The 15,654-nt window shown below is 52.4% G+C and overlaps 1 protein-coding gene across 2 annotated transcripts in view; it reads right to left on the bottom strand.

Moving 5' to 3' along the window:
* Nucleotides 1-1,363: 1,363 nt before the first annotated feature.
* ADGRG3 (adhesion G protein-coupled receptor G3) overlaps nucleotides 1,364-15,654 on the bottom strand; it is a 28,059-nt gene continuing 13,768 nt past the window's right edge. The window contains exons 4-12 of one of the 2 annotated variants that reach the window (XM_042231710.2): nucleotides 15,036-15,182; nucleotides 14,096-14,230; nucleotides 13,528-13,567; nucleotides 13,256-13,347; nucleotides 12,987-13,099; nucleotides 10,160-10,440; nucleotides 9,858-9,951; nucleotides 8,268-8,542; nucleotides 1,364-5,598 (exon numbers count right to left, since the gene is read on the bottom strand). In XM_042231710.2, coding sequence (XP_042087644.1) covers nucleotides 5,486-5,598; nucleotides 8,268-8,542; nucleotides 9,858-9,951; nucleotides 10,160-10,440; nucleotides 12,987-13,099; nucleotides 13,256-13,347; nucleotides 13,528-13,567; nucleotides 14,096-14,230; nucleotides 15,036-15,182 — 1,290 coding nt within the window. In that variant the 3' untranslated portion in view covers nucleotides 1,364-5,485. The remainder of the gene's footprint in view (nucleotides 5,599-8,267; nucleotides 8,543-9,857; nucleotides 9,952-10,159; nucleotides 10,441-12,986; nucleotides 13,100-13,255; nucleotides 13,348-13,527; nucleotides 13,568-14,095; nucleotides 14,231-15,035; nucleotides 15,183-15,654) is intronic. The other variant, XM_042231711.2, reaches the window with a different exon arrangement.

Below are 15,654 nucleotides of genomic sequence, written 5' to 3'. Positions count from 1 at the left end.
TTTCAGGTGGTGAAACCTACACTCTCTCCACCTCCCACAATGCCTGAGGGAGCCTGGTACTTGCCCCCACCAGCAGCTGATATTCACTCCCTTCCTGATGTTTGCCAGTTTCATAGGGGTACAACAAGATCTTATTGTCATTTGAGCATGTGCCTCTCTGATTACTAAAGATTTAAAATCTGTCTTCATGTGCTAATGTGTTAGCTTCAAGGGTTTCTTCTTCTGAAACTGTCTTTTAAAAACTCAACCCATTTTTCTTTATTGCAGAATTATCTTGTTTGGATTTACAGGACTTCCAGGTGTTAATCCCTGGTTCCAGATGCTGCAAATGCCTCCCTCCATTCTGTCACAGGTCCACTAACCTTGCCAGTAGTGACCTTCATTAAACAGAAAACTTTAATTTTGATGTATCTGAGTCTATCAAGTTTTGGTCTGATGTTTTGCACTTATGAATTTTTGGTTAAAAAGTCCTTTCTTGCACTTAAGTCACAAAAATATTTTCCCCTCTGCGATGACCTAGTTGGGTGGGATGGGGAATGGGAGGGAAACTCGAGAGAGAGGGGATATATGTATACAGCTGATTCACCTTGTTGTACAGCAGAAACTAACGCAACATTGTAGAGCAATTATACTCCAATAAAAAACATTTTCCTATGTTAACTTTGTAATTTTGCCACGCCATTTAGACCTTTACTCTGCTGGAAGTCCATCTCTGTATGAGCAGTTAAGTAGGGATTTTGTTTTATTTTTCCCCTTACGATGAGTTAATTTTCCAACACCATCATCAGATCATTTGTCCCTTCCTCGTGCGTGATGTCACTCTCGTCATACAGTAAGTCCCCGGGTATACATGTGTCTGCCATGGAGCCGTCTGTTCTATTCCACTGGTCTTCATGTCTATCCCTGCATAGACTCCACGTTGAATTTACCACTATGGCCTTGTACACTCTTTATATCTGCAGGTCAGTTCTTCCTTCTATGCCCTCTTTCATTAAGGATGACTTAGCTATTTGACACCTATATGCCTTAATATAAAATTTATTTTATTTAGTTTTTAAAATTTTTACTTATTTACTTACTTCTGGTTGTGCTGGGTCTTCATTGCTGTGCATCTTTTTCTAGTTGCAGTCCGTGGGCTTCTCATTGTGGTGGCTTCTCTTGTTTCAGAGCACGCACTCTAGGGTGCACGGGCTCAGGAGTTGTGGCCCACAGGCTTTGTTGCCCCGCGGCATGTAGACCAAGGGGCAAGGGATCTTCCTGGACCAGGAATCGAACCCACACCCCCTGCATTGCCAGGCAGATTCTTAACCACCAGACCACCAGGGAAACCCTTTCATATAAATTTTAGAATAAGTTTCAGAAAGCCTAGAAAAATCACTTAGAATCTTTATTGGAATTACATTGTATTTGTAGGTCAATTTGCAAAGAATTTTTATCTTTTGATATTAAATTACTTCTCTGAAAGCATGAAGCAAGTAGGTCTTCTTACTTCTTACCTATTTGTTACATTGTAATGAAAAAGTATTAGGAAAGAAGAAGTTGGGACAGAACAGAGAGAACCTGGCAGGGAACCACAAAGAGGGGACACCCTTCCTTCCCCACATAGATGACTACTGCTGCCTATGGCCTGATAAGGTGTCAGCCAAAGCCGAGTTCCGGCTTAGTCACGATCACACTGTGTTGGGTGGGCAGCCCTCTTAGCCAGTATCTCATGTAATCATCAGTTGTGTCAGGCAGCTGCCGTTATCCCTGCATTACAGATTCAGTAGGTGAGGAACTGGTCCAAGGCAAAGAACTTGGACCAAGCAGGCTGACCTCTGAGTTCATGCTTTTGACCATTAGGCTATCCACCTCCTAGGTTGTCCTTTGGATACATCAGTGACAGGAGAACTTCATCTGTCTAGGTGGACCTTGGGGTGTTTTTTTTGCCATAGCCCTCCCCAGCCTTAGCATGTGCTCGACTTGGTGCTTGGAGCCACTTTTGCACTGACTTCAAGCAGTGAGGGACCCCAGCCCCTCTGCTGCTGCCTGACCCTGGGGCGGAGAGCCAGGCAGCAAACAGGACATCTCTGCTGTTACTTATGCACCCCTTCGGCTTTCCCCAACCGCACCTGGAAACCCCGCCCATCCAGGGCTTGTGGTTCTATTGGTCCCTCATCCCACTGAGCATGTCTTAAGTGAGAAAGCAAGGAAAAGGCAAGAAAAAAACCACTGCCCAGGATTTCCCTTGAGACTTGGAGGTCAGGGACAAGGTAATATAACTCTAAACCCAGGGAGACCCCAGCTCTAGTGTCGGCCCAGCTTTCAGGGTGGTCTTGGGCGGGGTTGCTGGGCCTCTCTGGGCTCAATTTCCTCCTTCCCACCCAGGGCTGGTCCACTTCCAGAGCTGTGCAAGGAATCTGGAAGAGAGATTAAAAAAAAAAGTATTTATTTTCAATTGAAGGATAATTGCTTTACGGTATTGGATTGGTTTCTGCCAAACATCAACATGAATCAGCCATAGGTGTACATACGTCCCCTCCCTCCTGATAGAAGGGAGCTTTGAACCTCATACCCTCCTAGTTAACAAACAGGTTGCAGAAGCTCACAATCTGCTTTATACCCAGGTTTTCTTTTTTTTTTTTTTATACCCAGGTTTTCTTTAGGCCAAGTGGTTTCTCATGGAGCAAACTTAAGTCCTGCTGACTTAATGTCGGGGATTCACTTTGATCACCTCACTTAAGACTCAGTGGGCTTCCCAGGTGGCTCAGTGGTAACGAATTCACCTGCCGAAGTGGAGACCCAGGTACGATCCCTGGGTTGGGAAGATCCCCTGGAGTAGGAAATGGCAACCCACTTCCCTATTCTTGCCTGGAAAGTCCTATGGACCAAGAAGCCTGGCAGGCTGTGGTCCATGGGGTCGCCACGAGGTGGACATGACTGAGCAACTGAGCATGCCCACGTAAGACTCAACAAGCCCCATCTTACACAGGGTGACTCTGAGGCTCGGAGAGGTGTGGTGACAGGCTCAGGGTCCCCCAGCCCCTAAACAGCAGAGCTAGGATTTGAAGCCAGGCCTGTCAGACATGGAAGCAGCCATTCTTCCTGAGGACAGGTTACTAGCTCTGAGACTTTGGGGTAAGGTTGCTGAGAACTTCAGTGTGAGAAACGGATGTCTGTGAAGATAAGCCCCAAAACCCACCAAGTTTGTCCCCCAAAACTGATAACGTGGCTCAACTGTTGCAGTGTCCACACTCTTAAGATTTCCCTTCCAAGATCACAGTGATCTGCTTAAAGCCAGGGTCCCGGGCTTCCTTTCTTTCATCTGTTTGCTGAGTGGGAGGAGGGAGAAGGGGAATCCAAGTCCAGGGCAGTTGTGGGGAGGAGGCAGACTGGCAGCCAGGGGTTGTGGTGAGGCTCTAATAATAACTTCTCACCTGTGGCAGGTGCTAGACTTTCTGCAAAGCACACCGGGGAACGGTGGGGGTTGAAGAGTGAGGCTGAACAGTAAGTTGGGTGAGGTGCAGTATAGGGCGGAAGAGAGGGGTGGACACCAGCGCCCTGCCCTCCTGGTCGGACTGGCCCAGGGGGCCAGCATGTCCCTGCGTCTGTCTGTCTCTCCTTTTGTTTTCTTTCTTTGGGTCAGTTTGTCTGTTCATCCTTCTATCGGTTTATCTTTCTGTCTCTCTCTGACTCTCTGTCTATCTCTACTGTCTCTGCCTCTTTTTTGTTTCCTACTGAGGAAACCAGTGGTTTTAAAACCAAGCCCAGCCACCAGAAGAGACAAACCCAGCTGGGTCTGGCCTGAGGCACTCCCCTGGCACTATGGGAGCTTGGATGCCAGAAGAAATGTCCACCTTTTCTCTGTTCACAACCTCCCTCCCCCCGCACTGGCTCCCCAGCTCTCAGGTGTGCTGAGCCCTGAACCTTACGCCCTCCACCCCCATCAAGACAGCAGGTCAGAGGTCAGTCCACCTGAGACCAGCTGGGACCTGGGACCCTTTGCTGCAATGCTTGCAACCTGGGCAGACCTCTCCTCCAGCAACAAAATGCAGAGAAGCTGCTGCTAAGTCGCTTCAGTCATGTCCAAATCTGTGTGACCCCATAGACGGCAGCCTACCAGGCTCCGCCGTCCCTGGGATTCTCCAGGCAAGAACACTGGAGTGGGTAGCCATTTCCTCCTCCAATGCATGAAAGTGAAGAGTGAAAGTGAAGTCACTGAGTCATGTCCAACTCTCAGCGACCCCATGGACTGCAGCCTACCATGCTCCTCCGTCCATGGGAGTTTCCAGGCAAGAGTACTGGAGTGGGGTGCCACTGCCTTCTCTAGCAGAGAAGCTATATGGGACTAAAAATAACTGCATGCTTGTGCAGTTGGGGCCAATTCTGGACAAAAGAAACAGAACCAAACAAAAAATTTAAAAAGTCCCTAATGCTACTTCTGAAGAGCCAGGAATGGAAACAGGGTGTCGGGGAAAAAAAGCTAGTACTCTGCATGCCCCCTGTACTCAGCACCACCAGAAGGAAGGGCAAACCACCTAAGTCAGGCTTCCAGCCCAGCCCCTGGACATACCCCTACCCTCACCCCATGAAAGGAATTGGCTTCACCACCCCTGCCCTCAGGGAGCGAGCAAGCAAGGCAACCTGTTGTTAGTTCTCATTTTCCCCTGCTGCAGCAGGGGCCCCAATAAAGCCTTGCCCATCTGGTCTCCCATCAACGTCTGTTGATTGAGAAAGGCCGAGGACCCTGGTCAGTATCAGGGCCACCTGCGAGGCAGTCCAGAGGAGGGACTGGGGACTGCTTGAGGTAGCCCACCTACTGAGTAAGTGGCATTCCTTGATATTCAGGGTCCCCAGCACCTGAGGGGCTCCCAGCGCCCCTGAGCGGCAGGGAGACCTCTGTGAGGATGGGCCCTGGAGAGACTGGCTGAGACCAGGTGAGACCAGAGGGGGAGCAACCCCCTCACCCCCTCAAAACAAACCTCCAGTCCACAGCAGCCCCCCACGCCTGAGCGGGCTGTGGCCCCTGAGTGTCCCCTCAGGTACAGGTGGCCCAAGGGCAGAGCTGTGGGAGGGCAGTGATGAGGGGAAGGAAGGAAGGGGAGCGGCTGGAGACTCCTTCACGAGGCAGCCAAGGGCTGACTTCCTTACTGGAACTCAGGCTTTCTGAGACTAGAAGGCCATTTCGCTGAGGGCGGGGGGTGGGCGTGGGGGCAGGGTGAGGGTGTCGCTCTGTGCTGGCAGGGGTCTCAGGATCACAGGGACTTGAGACTCCTGCCGTCCTGGATCTGTGAACTCTCAGACCCATAGGGGTATCTGGATAAGACATTTGAGACAACATGGCCCAACATATTTCCCATCCCCTGGCTCCCAAGTCACATTGTACGGAGAAGGGTGCTGAGGCCCAGGAGGCAGGGACCCCCTTCTCCCCGCCCCCAGGTCACATGGCGAATTAGAGCTGAGTCCAGAGCGCAGGGCAGGCTCGGCCTGGCCACATGGCCTTTCTCTATTCTTGAGACACGGTGTGGGCATGGTCAACCCGGGCAGTGCCAGAAGATGAGGTCACGGTGCTCTGACTTGGGCAGTAGAGGATAATGAACCAGCAGAAGATGAAGACACCTGTCAGGGAGGAGAAAGCCTCAGTGAGCCTGGGGCAGGGCTGGGGCTGGAGGCTGCCCAGAGGCAAAACCGCTCCACTGTGAGAGTTCAAGAATGCACAGAAACATCAGCCCCCAAGGTGAAATCTACTCCTGAAACAGGACCTGATAAGTATCTTGGGAATGAAAACCAGTCCTTGAAGTAAAATCTATATACATATCTATCACATAAAACAAAGGCTGAAATGAAGAGATTTTCAACCATATTAAACAACGACCGCAGCCCTTCTTATAAAGAGTTATTCCAGGATGTGCTTCAGCAAGAAGAAGGGGGAAGGTGTGAGGTATGAAAACTGTAGTAAGTACAGACATTGAGGGAGCAGTAAAAATCTTTTTGTGTCTTTAAAAGAAATTTAGAACTAAAACCCTATACAACAGTAGAAGTATTGAGGGGACTTCCCTGGTGGTCCAGCGGTAAAGAATCTGCTTTCCAATGCAGGGACACAGGTTTCTTGGTCAGGGAACTACGATCCCACATGTCACCAGGCAACAAAGCCTGTGTGCCACAACTAAAAACTTCGCACACCACAACAAAGAGATTGTGTGCGGCAATGAAGACCCAGCACAGGCAAAAATTTTAAAAAGTACACTTGTTAAAAAAAATATTGAAAAGACTTCAAGGGCAGTTAAAGTGGGCCGAGGGCTCTGTTTGTGAGAAAGAGAGAAATACTGAGTTACTCAGTGAAAGTGAAAGTGGCTCAGTCCTGTCCGACTCTTTGAGACCCCTCGGACTGTCCATGGGATTCTCTAGGGCAGAATACTGGAGTGGATAGCCTTTCCCTTCTCCAGGGGATCTTCCCAACCCGGGAATTGAACAGGGGTCTCCTGCATTGCAGGCGGATTCTTTACCAACTGAGCTATCAGGGAAGCCCTTGAGTTACTCACAGTCAGTCGAAAAACCTCAGGGCATGAAGTGTTCAGGTTCAGCTATAACCTCAGAAAGAATGACAATCCACAGTTTCAAGACATGCCCCCAACCCTTAACCCCTGAGACTTCTCAGATGTGGACTCATGAATCTTCATCTAGGGCCAGTCTCTGATGGCCTAATAACATATGACTTCTGTTGTTAACATTGTTCCCACATATTGAAGACTTACTGTGTCCCACACACACATTATCTCAGTTATTCATCATGAGATCTGGTGAGAAAAGTACTGGGATTATCCCCAGCTGTACAGATGACAAGGATCTGAGAAGCTGAATGAGTTGTTGAGGTGGTGAGTGGAGGCAGGATTTGAACCTAGGTCTGCCTCTCCCTGGGTTTCCCAGGTAGCTCAGAGGTAAAGAATCCGCCTGCCAATGCAGGAGATGCAGGTTTGATCCCTGGGTCAGGAAGATCCCCTGGAGAAGGTAATGGCAACCCACTCCAGTATTCTTGCCTGAGAAATCCCATGGACAGAGGAGACTGGCGAGTTACTGTCCACAGGGTCAGGAAAGAGTTGGACATGGCTTAGCAGCTAAACAACAAGAACTGCTTGTACCCATGCTGCCAACCACGTTGCCATGCAGTCTCGTGAGGCACTGGGAGCCAGCCCTTCTCCTGTGGGCTTGAACCCGCTGGATCTAGACCCCCTGCGTCCCTAGTGACTGCTCTGGACAGGATGAGACTGTGAGTCAAAGCCACACTTGCCATTCCTCTCCAGGCTGTTCTGCCTCACAGTCGGGCTGTGATATACTTCTGTAAGTTGTGTGTATGAAACAGGGGTATGAGGAGGAAAGGGGACAGGTGCAGGCAGGGAAACCCTGCCCCACATGCACCCTGAGTACCTGCCCCTTTGCTGGATATGGGAGGAAAAATTCTGTTGGGGCCGGGAGCAGGCTTATCTACCATTTCCTCCACTAATCATTTCCTTCCCGCCTCCACAGAACCTCCAAGACTCTGTTCATGTCACATAGCCAGCATATCACAGGATCTTGCTCTCTCGGCCACAGATGACTGAACCATAGATGGATGTCTGATGGCCCAGTCAGATCCTTGACTCTCCTAAGAACATAGAAAAGACTGAACCAGACCACAGTCAGCGGACTGGGAAGATGACATAGGGACGAGGTGGTCATCGTGGGCAGCCAGTTGGAGGCCATGGGTAAGAACGGGCCCATGGAGGGGAAAAGTTACCGCAGAGAGAAGGCGAGAGACTTGTTGTGACTCCAGAGAAAAAGATGGAACAAGTATCTGCTTTGGTTTTGGTGGTTTTTCCTGACCCTGCTACCAGCTCCCATGAAGTCAGCCAGTCTTCCTACCCTGGGGTGCTTGGGGGAGCCTTGGATATTTACAATCAGTACCCTTGAGTACCACCAGGCTTCCCTGGTGACTCAGTGGTAAAGAATCCACCTGCCAATGCAGGAAGTGTGGGTTTGATCCCTGGGTCAGGAAGATCCCCTGGAGAAGGAACTGGCAAACCACTCCAGTATTCTTGCCTGGGAAATACCATGGACAGAGGAATCTGGTGGGCAACAATCCATGGGGTCACAAAAGAATCAGACTCAACTTAGCGACTAAACAACAACCCTTAATTTGAGCTAGCCTGAGTAGAATCCTGTTTCTTGCTATCCACACCTTCCCCCAAAGCCCCCCAACACCCTCTGGTGCAGGAAGGCAGCCCGTCTCCTCCCTAGCCCAGGAGCCTCACCTTGCAGAGAGGTGAACAGTGCAAAGACATAGGCCGTGAACGGGCCCAGGGACGTGAGGAGGGCCAGCCCCCATGGCAGGCCCACCAGGCATGAGAGGCCCAGCAGGGTGAGGACCCCCTTCCAGTGCTGCCCTTTTTCCTTGCCCGCTGTGGCACTCGACAGAGTGAAGATCTTCCAGGACACCAGGCTCAGGACTGCTGCGCTGAAGAGGAAAACAATGAGGCAATAGCCGTGCACGGTGACGTAGAGGGCAATTTTCTCACGGAACCAGCACCTGGAGGAGATGAATGGCTGTTGGGACCAGAGGAAGTCCCCTGAGAGCAAGCCCCGGGCAGTCTCCCCAGGCTGTTCTTCTCTGACTAAGAAGATGCACCACCCACGTATCCATGCATCCTTCCCCTGCTCTCCCAGGGGAGAGGATGTCATGAGGCTCCAGGTTGCTATCCCTTTAGACTAGTGGGTACAAAAGGCCAATTTTGTCCCAAAGGCATGTTTTGTTCACCCTACCTTATTTTGGGGAAAAAAAGCTGAATTAAGGAACACCCTTTTAAAAGGTAAAGGTTTGGCATATACATCCAGATTCCACTTGGTTTATGGGATCTTGGGCTTTGCTAGAGCCTCAGACGGTAAAGAATCGGCCTGTAATGCAGGAGACCGGGATTCGATCCTAGATCCCCCTCCAAGGATTGAACCCAGGCACTGGCAGTGAAAGCAGCAAGTCCTAACCACTAGACCACCAGGGAATTCCCTAAATATACCAATTTCTGCTTCTTTTACAAAACCATACAGCTGGCAGCTCTGTGGACACCTTCCTGAGGGACAGTAATCAGCTCCCAGATAGGCTGGTGTGTGATTGCCAGTCTGCAGCCACGCCCACTCAGGCCACTGCAAGCATTTATGCTACCTGTCTGGCCCCTGGGACTCTGCATTCGAGGCCCTGGGCACAGCACCAAGGCCCCGCCAACTCTTTAGCACGGAGTCATGGGTCTCAGGCGTGAGCCCTGGGAGAGGCTCAAATTGGCTCCACTGTCCCCTGTACTGCAGGGGTGCGAGGCCCCAGAGCAGGTGTGGATCAACCCCCATCGTACAGACGAGGCTCTGAGAGGGGACAAGCTTGCCCACGGTCACACAGCAACTCAGAGGCAGAGTCTGCATGGAACCAAAGCTGCTGCAAGCACTGGAGAGTCATGCCCTGTACAAGGGCACCTGGCTGGGGGGCAGGGGGAGGCTGAAATCCAGTTCACCCTGCACTCACCAGGCTGGGCACCTGGCATGGCAGGTCAGAGGGATAAAGGGGGTACCTTTTAAAATTTTCCCAAAGGTGCTATAGAGGTTGGTGGTACCGCAGGCTGGAGCAGGGCGTCCTGCCTCCTGGTCCAGTCCTCTCTCCTTCTCAGCCTCCTCTCTCCTTGTCCTTCCTCTCTCTGGGCCTCAGTTTATCCCTCCAGGCCATGAGCTAGCTGGATCTGAGGATCCTTGGCCTCGATTTACTCTCTTCTTGGGATTCTCCCCTCTTCCCACCTTCTTCTGGCCCTAATTTGTGCCCCCAGGACCCTGAGGTCACCCCGACTCCCACAGCCAACACTCACAGCTCCAGCGTGGTGACGTTCTTCTCATCACGGATGGAGTAGGGGCCGTAGCTGTTGGCGATCCCAGTACCGATGACTATTAGGGCAGGCAGGACTGGGGACGAGGAGGGAAGGACATATGGCGTCGCTGAGGCTCCCTTGGCACGTCCTCTTCCACATCCCCATCCCACCGTCCATCCTTCGAGCTCTGAGCCAATCAGAGTGGGAGCTGCCCCTGCCCATGGCCCTCCCCAAGGCTGGTCCCATTCTGGCCTCATCCAGACAGAGCCAGCCAAACCTCTGCCTGGCCAGGAGACACCTACCCCAGCCCACAAGGCTCAGCTTCAGGAAGTAGTGGCTGAAGTAGGTGTTAAAGACCTTGATGACGAGCAGGTAGAGGTGGAAGGCTTCCAGGCTCATCCAGGTGAAGGCGCAGAGCAGGAAGTAGTGGAAGATGGCCCCCCGGGCCCAGCAGGCAGCATCGGACCCCTTCAGGCGTTGCCCCACATTGATGAAGAAAGCCAGATTCAGGAGAAACAAGCTGATGCTCAGGGACACATGGATCTTGGGGGCATCTTCAGACTTGAACCTCTGCCGGGAGAACCTGGGGCAAGAAGGGCCAGTGCAGAAGGGCACCCAGCCCTCTCCATCTGACCACCTCTGTTCCACCACTCTGCCAGTGTGAGCACCCTCTGGTTCAAGTCCAGAGGCTCTCTCATGACCTGCAGGACCCTGTGGGTTTTGGATCTTTCTGGCTTCATTCCTTGACTCCATGCTTGAGCCAAACCGTATAAGTTGCAACTCTCTGAATGCCTTTTGCTTCTCCACAGCTCTCAGACTTTGCCCATGCTCTTCCCTCTGCTCTCAGGTGCCTTTCCCTGCTCCACCTTCAAAGCCCTCCTTGGATGTTTCCTCCTGTGAAGGCTGTCTCTGAAGGCCACTATCCCATGCTTAGGTGGACCTTTCCCAGAAGTGAGTGCAGTGTAACTCTCCTGCCCCTTATTTCCATCTCTCTCCATGCTGTGACCTTGGGCCTAGCACAATAAGCAGGAGGAGGCCCTGTACTGGTTGAGTGACTGGATGGATGGTGCATGGATGCCTGAGGCCTAGAAACTGTGAGGAGGTGAGGCTCAGAGATGGGCAGGGACTCAGAGTCACAGAGCGGACAGGGGCTCCAGGCTCTGAGCCCAGGGCTCCACGCCTGCTCTGTGGAGCTCACTGCACTTTCCTAGCCAGTCAGTTCCTGCAGGACTCTCATTGGAGGGATGGGCCCTTAGGGCTACATGGAGGGGGCATGAGGGATAATGTCCACCTCACCTGAGATGCCAGGCCCCACCCTTGGGAGATACTGACACTTCCTCCTGGCACTCCAAGCACTTCTCTCAGGGTCCAGCAGGGCAACCAGCTGGCAAGTCATGCTTAGCTTGTTGGGAATGAAGGTGGTGTTCTGGGCCAGGGCTTGGGGATGGGGACGGGGACCGCTTACACTCACCGTTTGGTCTGAGATTGGGGGGTGGAGCTGGTGGGGGCCGCAGCCCCCTGGAGAAATAGCACCAGCATGTGGAGGAGGGCAATGGGAGGGCCCAGATTGGGAGTCAGGAGACCAAGGGCTGCTCCAAGTCAGCCATGGGTCAGAAGGCCGGGCATGGGGCTGCTCCCACGGGTTTCTTCAGCAGAAGTTCCTGTGGGTCCCTCAGCCATGGCCGGGGCCCAGAAGAGCCTGGGACCAGCTGCAGCAGCTTCTGCTGTCCCTGCTCCTCCTTCTTCTAGCAACAGCGCTGGGTTTTCCCAAGGAGTACCCTTCCCCACTCTCAGCCATGAACCTCAAACCTAAGAGCAGGCATGTGATCTGGCCTGACCAATCAGTGTCATCCATCCTTTCCCCACAGTGGGCCTGTTTAGTCCTGGGCACATGGTCTAAGTTACACAAGTGAGACTCAACTCTGCAGTACAGGGACAAAACTGAACACACACACACACACACACACACACACACACACACACACACACACACACACAGGGCATGCACGGGCTCAGCTTCTTTGGGGTATGATCTCTGCAGGGCCCTGCACTCAGAGGGACTCTATGCTTGTTTTAATGCTCTGTTGTCAGCATCTTGAAATTCTTAATGATTTTTGAACAAGGGACTACATGTTTTCGTTTTGGCCTGGGCCCTGCAAATGATTTAGCCAGTCCAGTGTGCATGTGTAAACATGCTCACACACACACACACACAATTGAATGCATGTGGAAAATGGTGAAAACTGAATGAGCTCTGTATTCTTGTTAGCAGTGCTGTGTGTGTGTGTGTGTGTGTGTGTGTGTGTGTGTGTGTTAGTTGCTCATTCACAAAGAGTTCTTCTCCAAAGAGCAGTGCTGTACCAATATCAATTTCCTGGTTTTATACTGTACTACAGTTATAGATGGAGAAGGAAATGGCAACCCACTCCAGTAGTCTTGCCTGGAAAACCCCATGGATGGAGAAGCCTGGTGGGCTACAGTCCATGGAGTCACAAAGAGTCAGACACCACTGAGCAACTTCACTTTCACAGTTATAGAAAATGTCGTCACTGAGGAAAGCTGGATGGAGGAACCCTGGAACACTAGGTACTATTTTTGCAACTTCCTGTTAGTCTATAATTATTTCAAAATAAAGTTTTTTTAGAGACTTCAATTCTGAGGCTTAGATCAGAAGATTATCTGTTTAGGCAGCTAAGAAGCTATGATGCAAGCCTGGGGCTCTGCAAGGCCCCTGAGTATGAAGAAGTTGCCTGACGTGACTGACAAAGGAGAAAGCGAAGTGGTGAGAATCAGAGGGACACGGAGTCCCAGGGACATCTTTTGAGCACCTGGATCCAGCATCACCTGAACTGAGATCACCTTGGGTGTTTCAATCCCGTGAACCATGCATTATCTATTTTAAGTGAATTTGAGTTGAGTTTCTGCCACCTGTAACTGAAATAGCCAGACACTTTTCAGCCTCCAATCCCGTTTTATAGATGAGGAAGCTGAAGTTTGGAGAAAATATGAGTATAACACAGGATTAATACTACTCTGTTGGTTTCTACCCTGCCCTGCTGCTGTCTTTGAGGGCAGGAAGGAGATGGGTCTCCTTCCTGGAAGGAGTGGGGCTGGGGCGGGGTGACCCACCTCAGGACGGTGTATAGGACGATGGTGAAGGCCAGGAAGATCATGGAGGTTCCACAGCCAGCCTGGGAAATGTGTATGAGGGCCTTCACGGTGGCCTCATCCAAGGTCGGCCTCTGTGGGTGATTCCCCCGAACGAGAATCCTATCAATAGGAGGCTAGGCCCGCACACCCCAAAGGCCTGGCCCCTGCCCGCAGCCACCCTGATCCCTGGCCCAGGAGCCTCGGCATTTCTGGGATTGCTGGGATGGTCGGGGAAGGGGCACTATTACCAGCAGCAGGGCGAAGAAGGTCAGGTGGTCACAACGGCAGACAGTCCTGCGGACTCCGACCTCAGTGGAGCAGCCCTTGGAAGACCAGTCTCCTGATGGCCCGGGGAGAATAAGAGGGAGCATAGAAAAGAGGAGGGCAGGAAAAGGGAAGAGAGAGGTCCGGAGAGGAAAGGAAGAGGGGACGGCTCTGCTGTTGAAGTCCTGTCCCCTAAGAACAGGACTTACCCTTACTCTCCCTTCGTCTTACCCAGGGAAGGTCCTCTAGGCCCTACCTTTAGTCGCATCCCAGAATTCACAGCTGAGGTTCATGTTCTAAAACCAGAGAGTGGAAGTCAGGGGCGGGCGAGGCAGGGGTGACTGGGAGTGGGGAGAGGAGGGTAGGGGGAGCGGGAGGTGCTCCATGTCTCAGCATGTGCCTGCATTAGGTGGAAGCAAGGCTCAGCCTGTGGTCACACAGGAACCACATTTGAAGCATTTGATGTATCCCAGGTCAGTGTGTGGGGTGCGGATTGGTGTGGGTGGGAGGGGCGTATGTCTGGGGGATCCTTTACGGGAGCGCACATGTGAGCAGATGTGCAAAGCCATGTGTGTGCGTGTGGGTTTGCCAGGTCTGCCAGGCCCCTCTAGGAGCACGTGAGTGGAGCATGTTGGGAGGACTTGCGTGCATAGGCTGGACATGTGTCCATGGGCACAACTGTGTGTCTGGTCCTAATGGCTTCTCCCAAGTGGATGTGGGAGGGTAAGGGGTGCAGAGTCCCCTGCATGTCTGTCTATATGCCTGGGGATGCCCACCTGCCCATGTGCCCCTCAGGAACTGCCAGGCCAGAGTGTGGGACTCACGGGGGGCTGGTACTGGTGGGAGAAGGTGATCTCCAAAGGCTCAGCCAGTTTGGTGACTTTTATGTGACCCAGAGTCAAGGCTACCATGCGATTGTTCAACACGCTGCTGCCGTCCTCCCGGCTGAGCAGGGAGCCCTGTGGAGGGATGTGGGGGAAGCTAGGCTACACAAGGGGCTCCCTCGACCCAACCCTGGTGGGGGCCCCTAGGACCTTCTAGGGCTTGTGCACCTTGCCTGGAAGGAAAAGTTTGGAGCCAGAGGTCCAAGGGATAAGGGGTCATGGGTGACTTTCTTCCTGCTGCTACCTGGAGTCTGCACCAGCTGTGCCAGGACGAGCCCTACACTCTAGGCCGAATGGCCACAATGCTGTGTATCTGATAGCTGTCCATTTCTGGTCCCCAGGCCTCCTCTGCCCTCTTAACTGGAACACAGGTTTAGAAGGAAGATCAGATGAGAGATGGAGGACAGTGGATGCCTACAGGTGGGGAGCCCCTGCCCAGCAGCACTCAGAGGGGCACACCCCCCGTGTGAGTGCAGACACACTTCTGGGGACATACCTGGTACACATTTGCAAGGGAATGCGCATGCTTGCTTGTGTGAACATGGTCACACCAGCACATACATGATTGTGTGTGTAATCAGGAATAAGAAAAGAGATGCATGTTTGTTCATGGACAAGGATGCACACAGGAAATGAACTCACTTGGGATACAGATACAAGTCCAAGGACACTGATGGGGGGCAGTGTCTAAATACCAACTGGGAATAACCAGCGTGAGCCTGTGGTCCAGACTCTAAGGACATGGGTCTAGATGACCTTGGCTGGAGACGTTCATCACTTCCTTCATCCCCACTGGGTCCCTCAGCAAAGACTCCAGAGGGGGCAAGCATGTCCTGGTGAACCCAGCATTGAATCTCAGCCACCCTGTGCCTCTCCTCACCTTGAAGACATTCCCTGGACCGATGTCCAGGACGACTATGCCCAACCGGACCATCGGCCTGCTGCTCTTCAGGGATCCGAAAAGGCTCTTGGGCAGCCGGACTCTGTCAGGGTGCTGGTGCTCATCCTTGGTCATCTGCTTCGGAACCTGCAACCACAGATCCAGCCACTTCTGTCTTTCCCTGAGGAGCCCAGCCACCAGCACAGTTCCTGCCCCTCCCCCCGCTGGAAGGAGAAACTGAGGCATGCTGGGTGGTGGGACAGCACCAGGGTCCGAGGACAGCTCTGAGAGGTGGGACACCTGGGGACACAGTCCAAGCTCTGCTCTGTTCAGGCTGTGAGCCCCTGGCCAGGTCATAGCCCTTGCGGAGCCTCAGTTTTCCCAATATGGAGAATGGAGTCAGCAAGGTGTCCACGTGGCCACCAGTCAGGCAGGCTGAAAGTGGGTTATGAAGGGGAAACACCTGAATAAGTCAGTTTGCAGATGTGAGGAAGGGTCAGTAGTAGTGCTTTGGGCCAGGGTCCTGACCCCTGCTGTGCTGACAGGGCTAGGATGACAGTGTCCGGTTTCTGATTCAGATATAAAGGAAAAGCATAAGGCCATCGGGAAGGGAGACAGT

This window comes from Ovis aries, chromosome 14 (genome assembly GCF_016772045.2).
Source record: "Ovis aries strain OAR_USU_Benz2616 breed Rambouillet chromosome 14, ARS-UI_Ramb_v3.0, whole genome shotgun sequence".
Taxonomy (NCBI): domain Eukaryota; kingdom Metazoa; phylum Chordata; class Mammalia; order Artiodactyla; family Bovidae; genus Ovis; species Ovis aries.
Note: the sequence above shows the minus strand (reverse complement) of the source record. Positions and strands in the feature narration are given on the sequence as shown.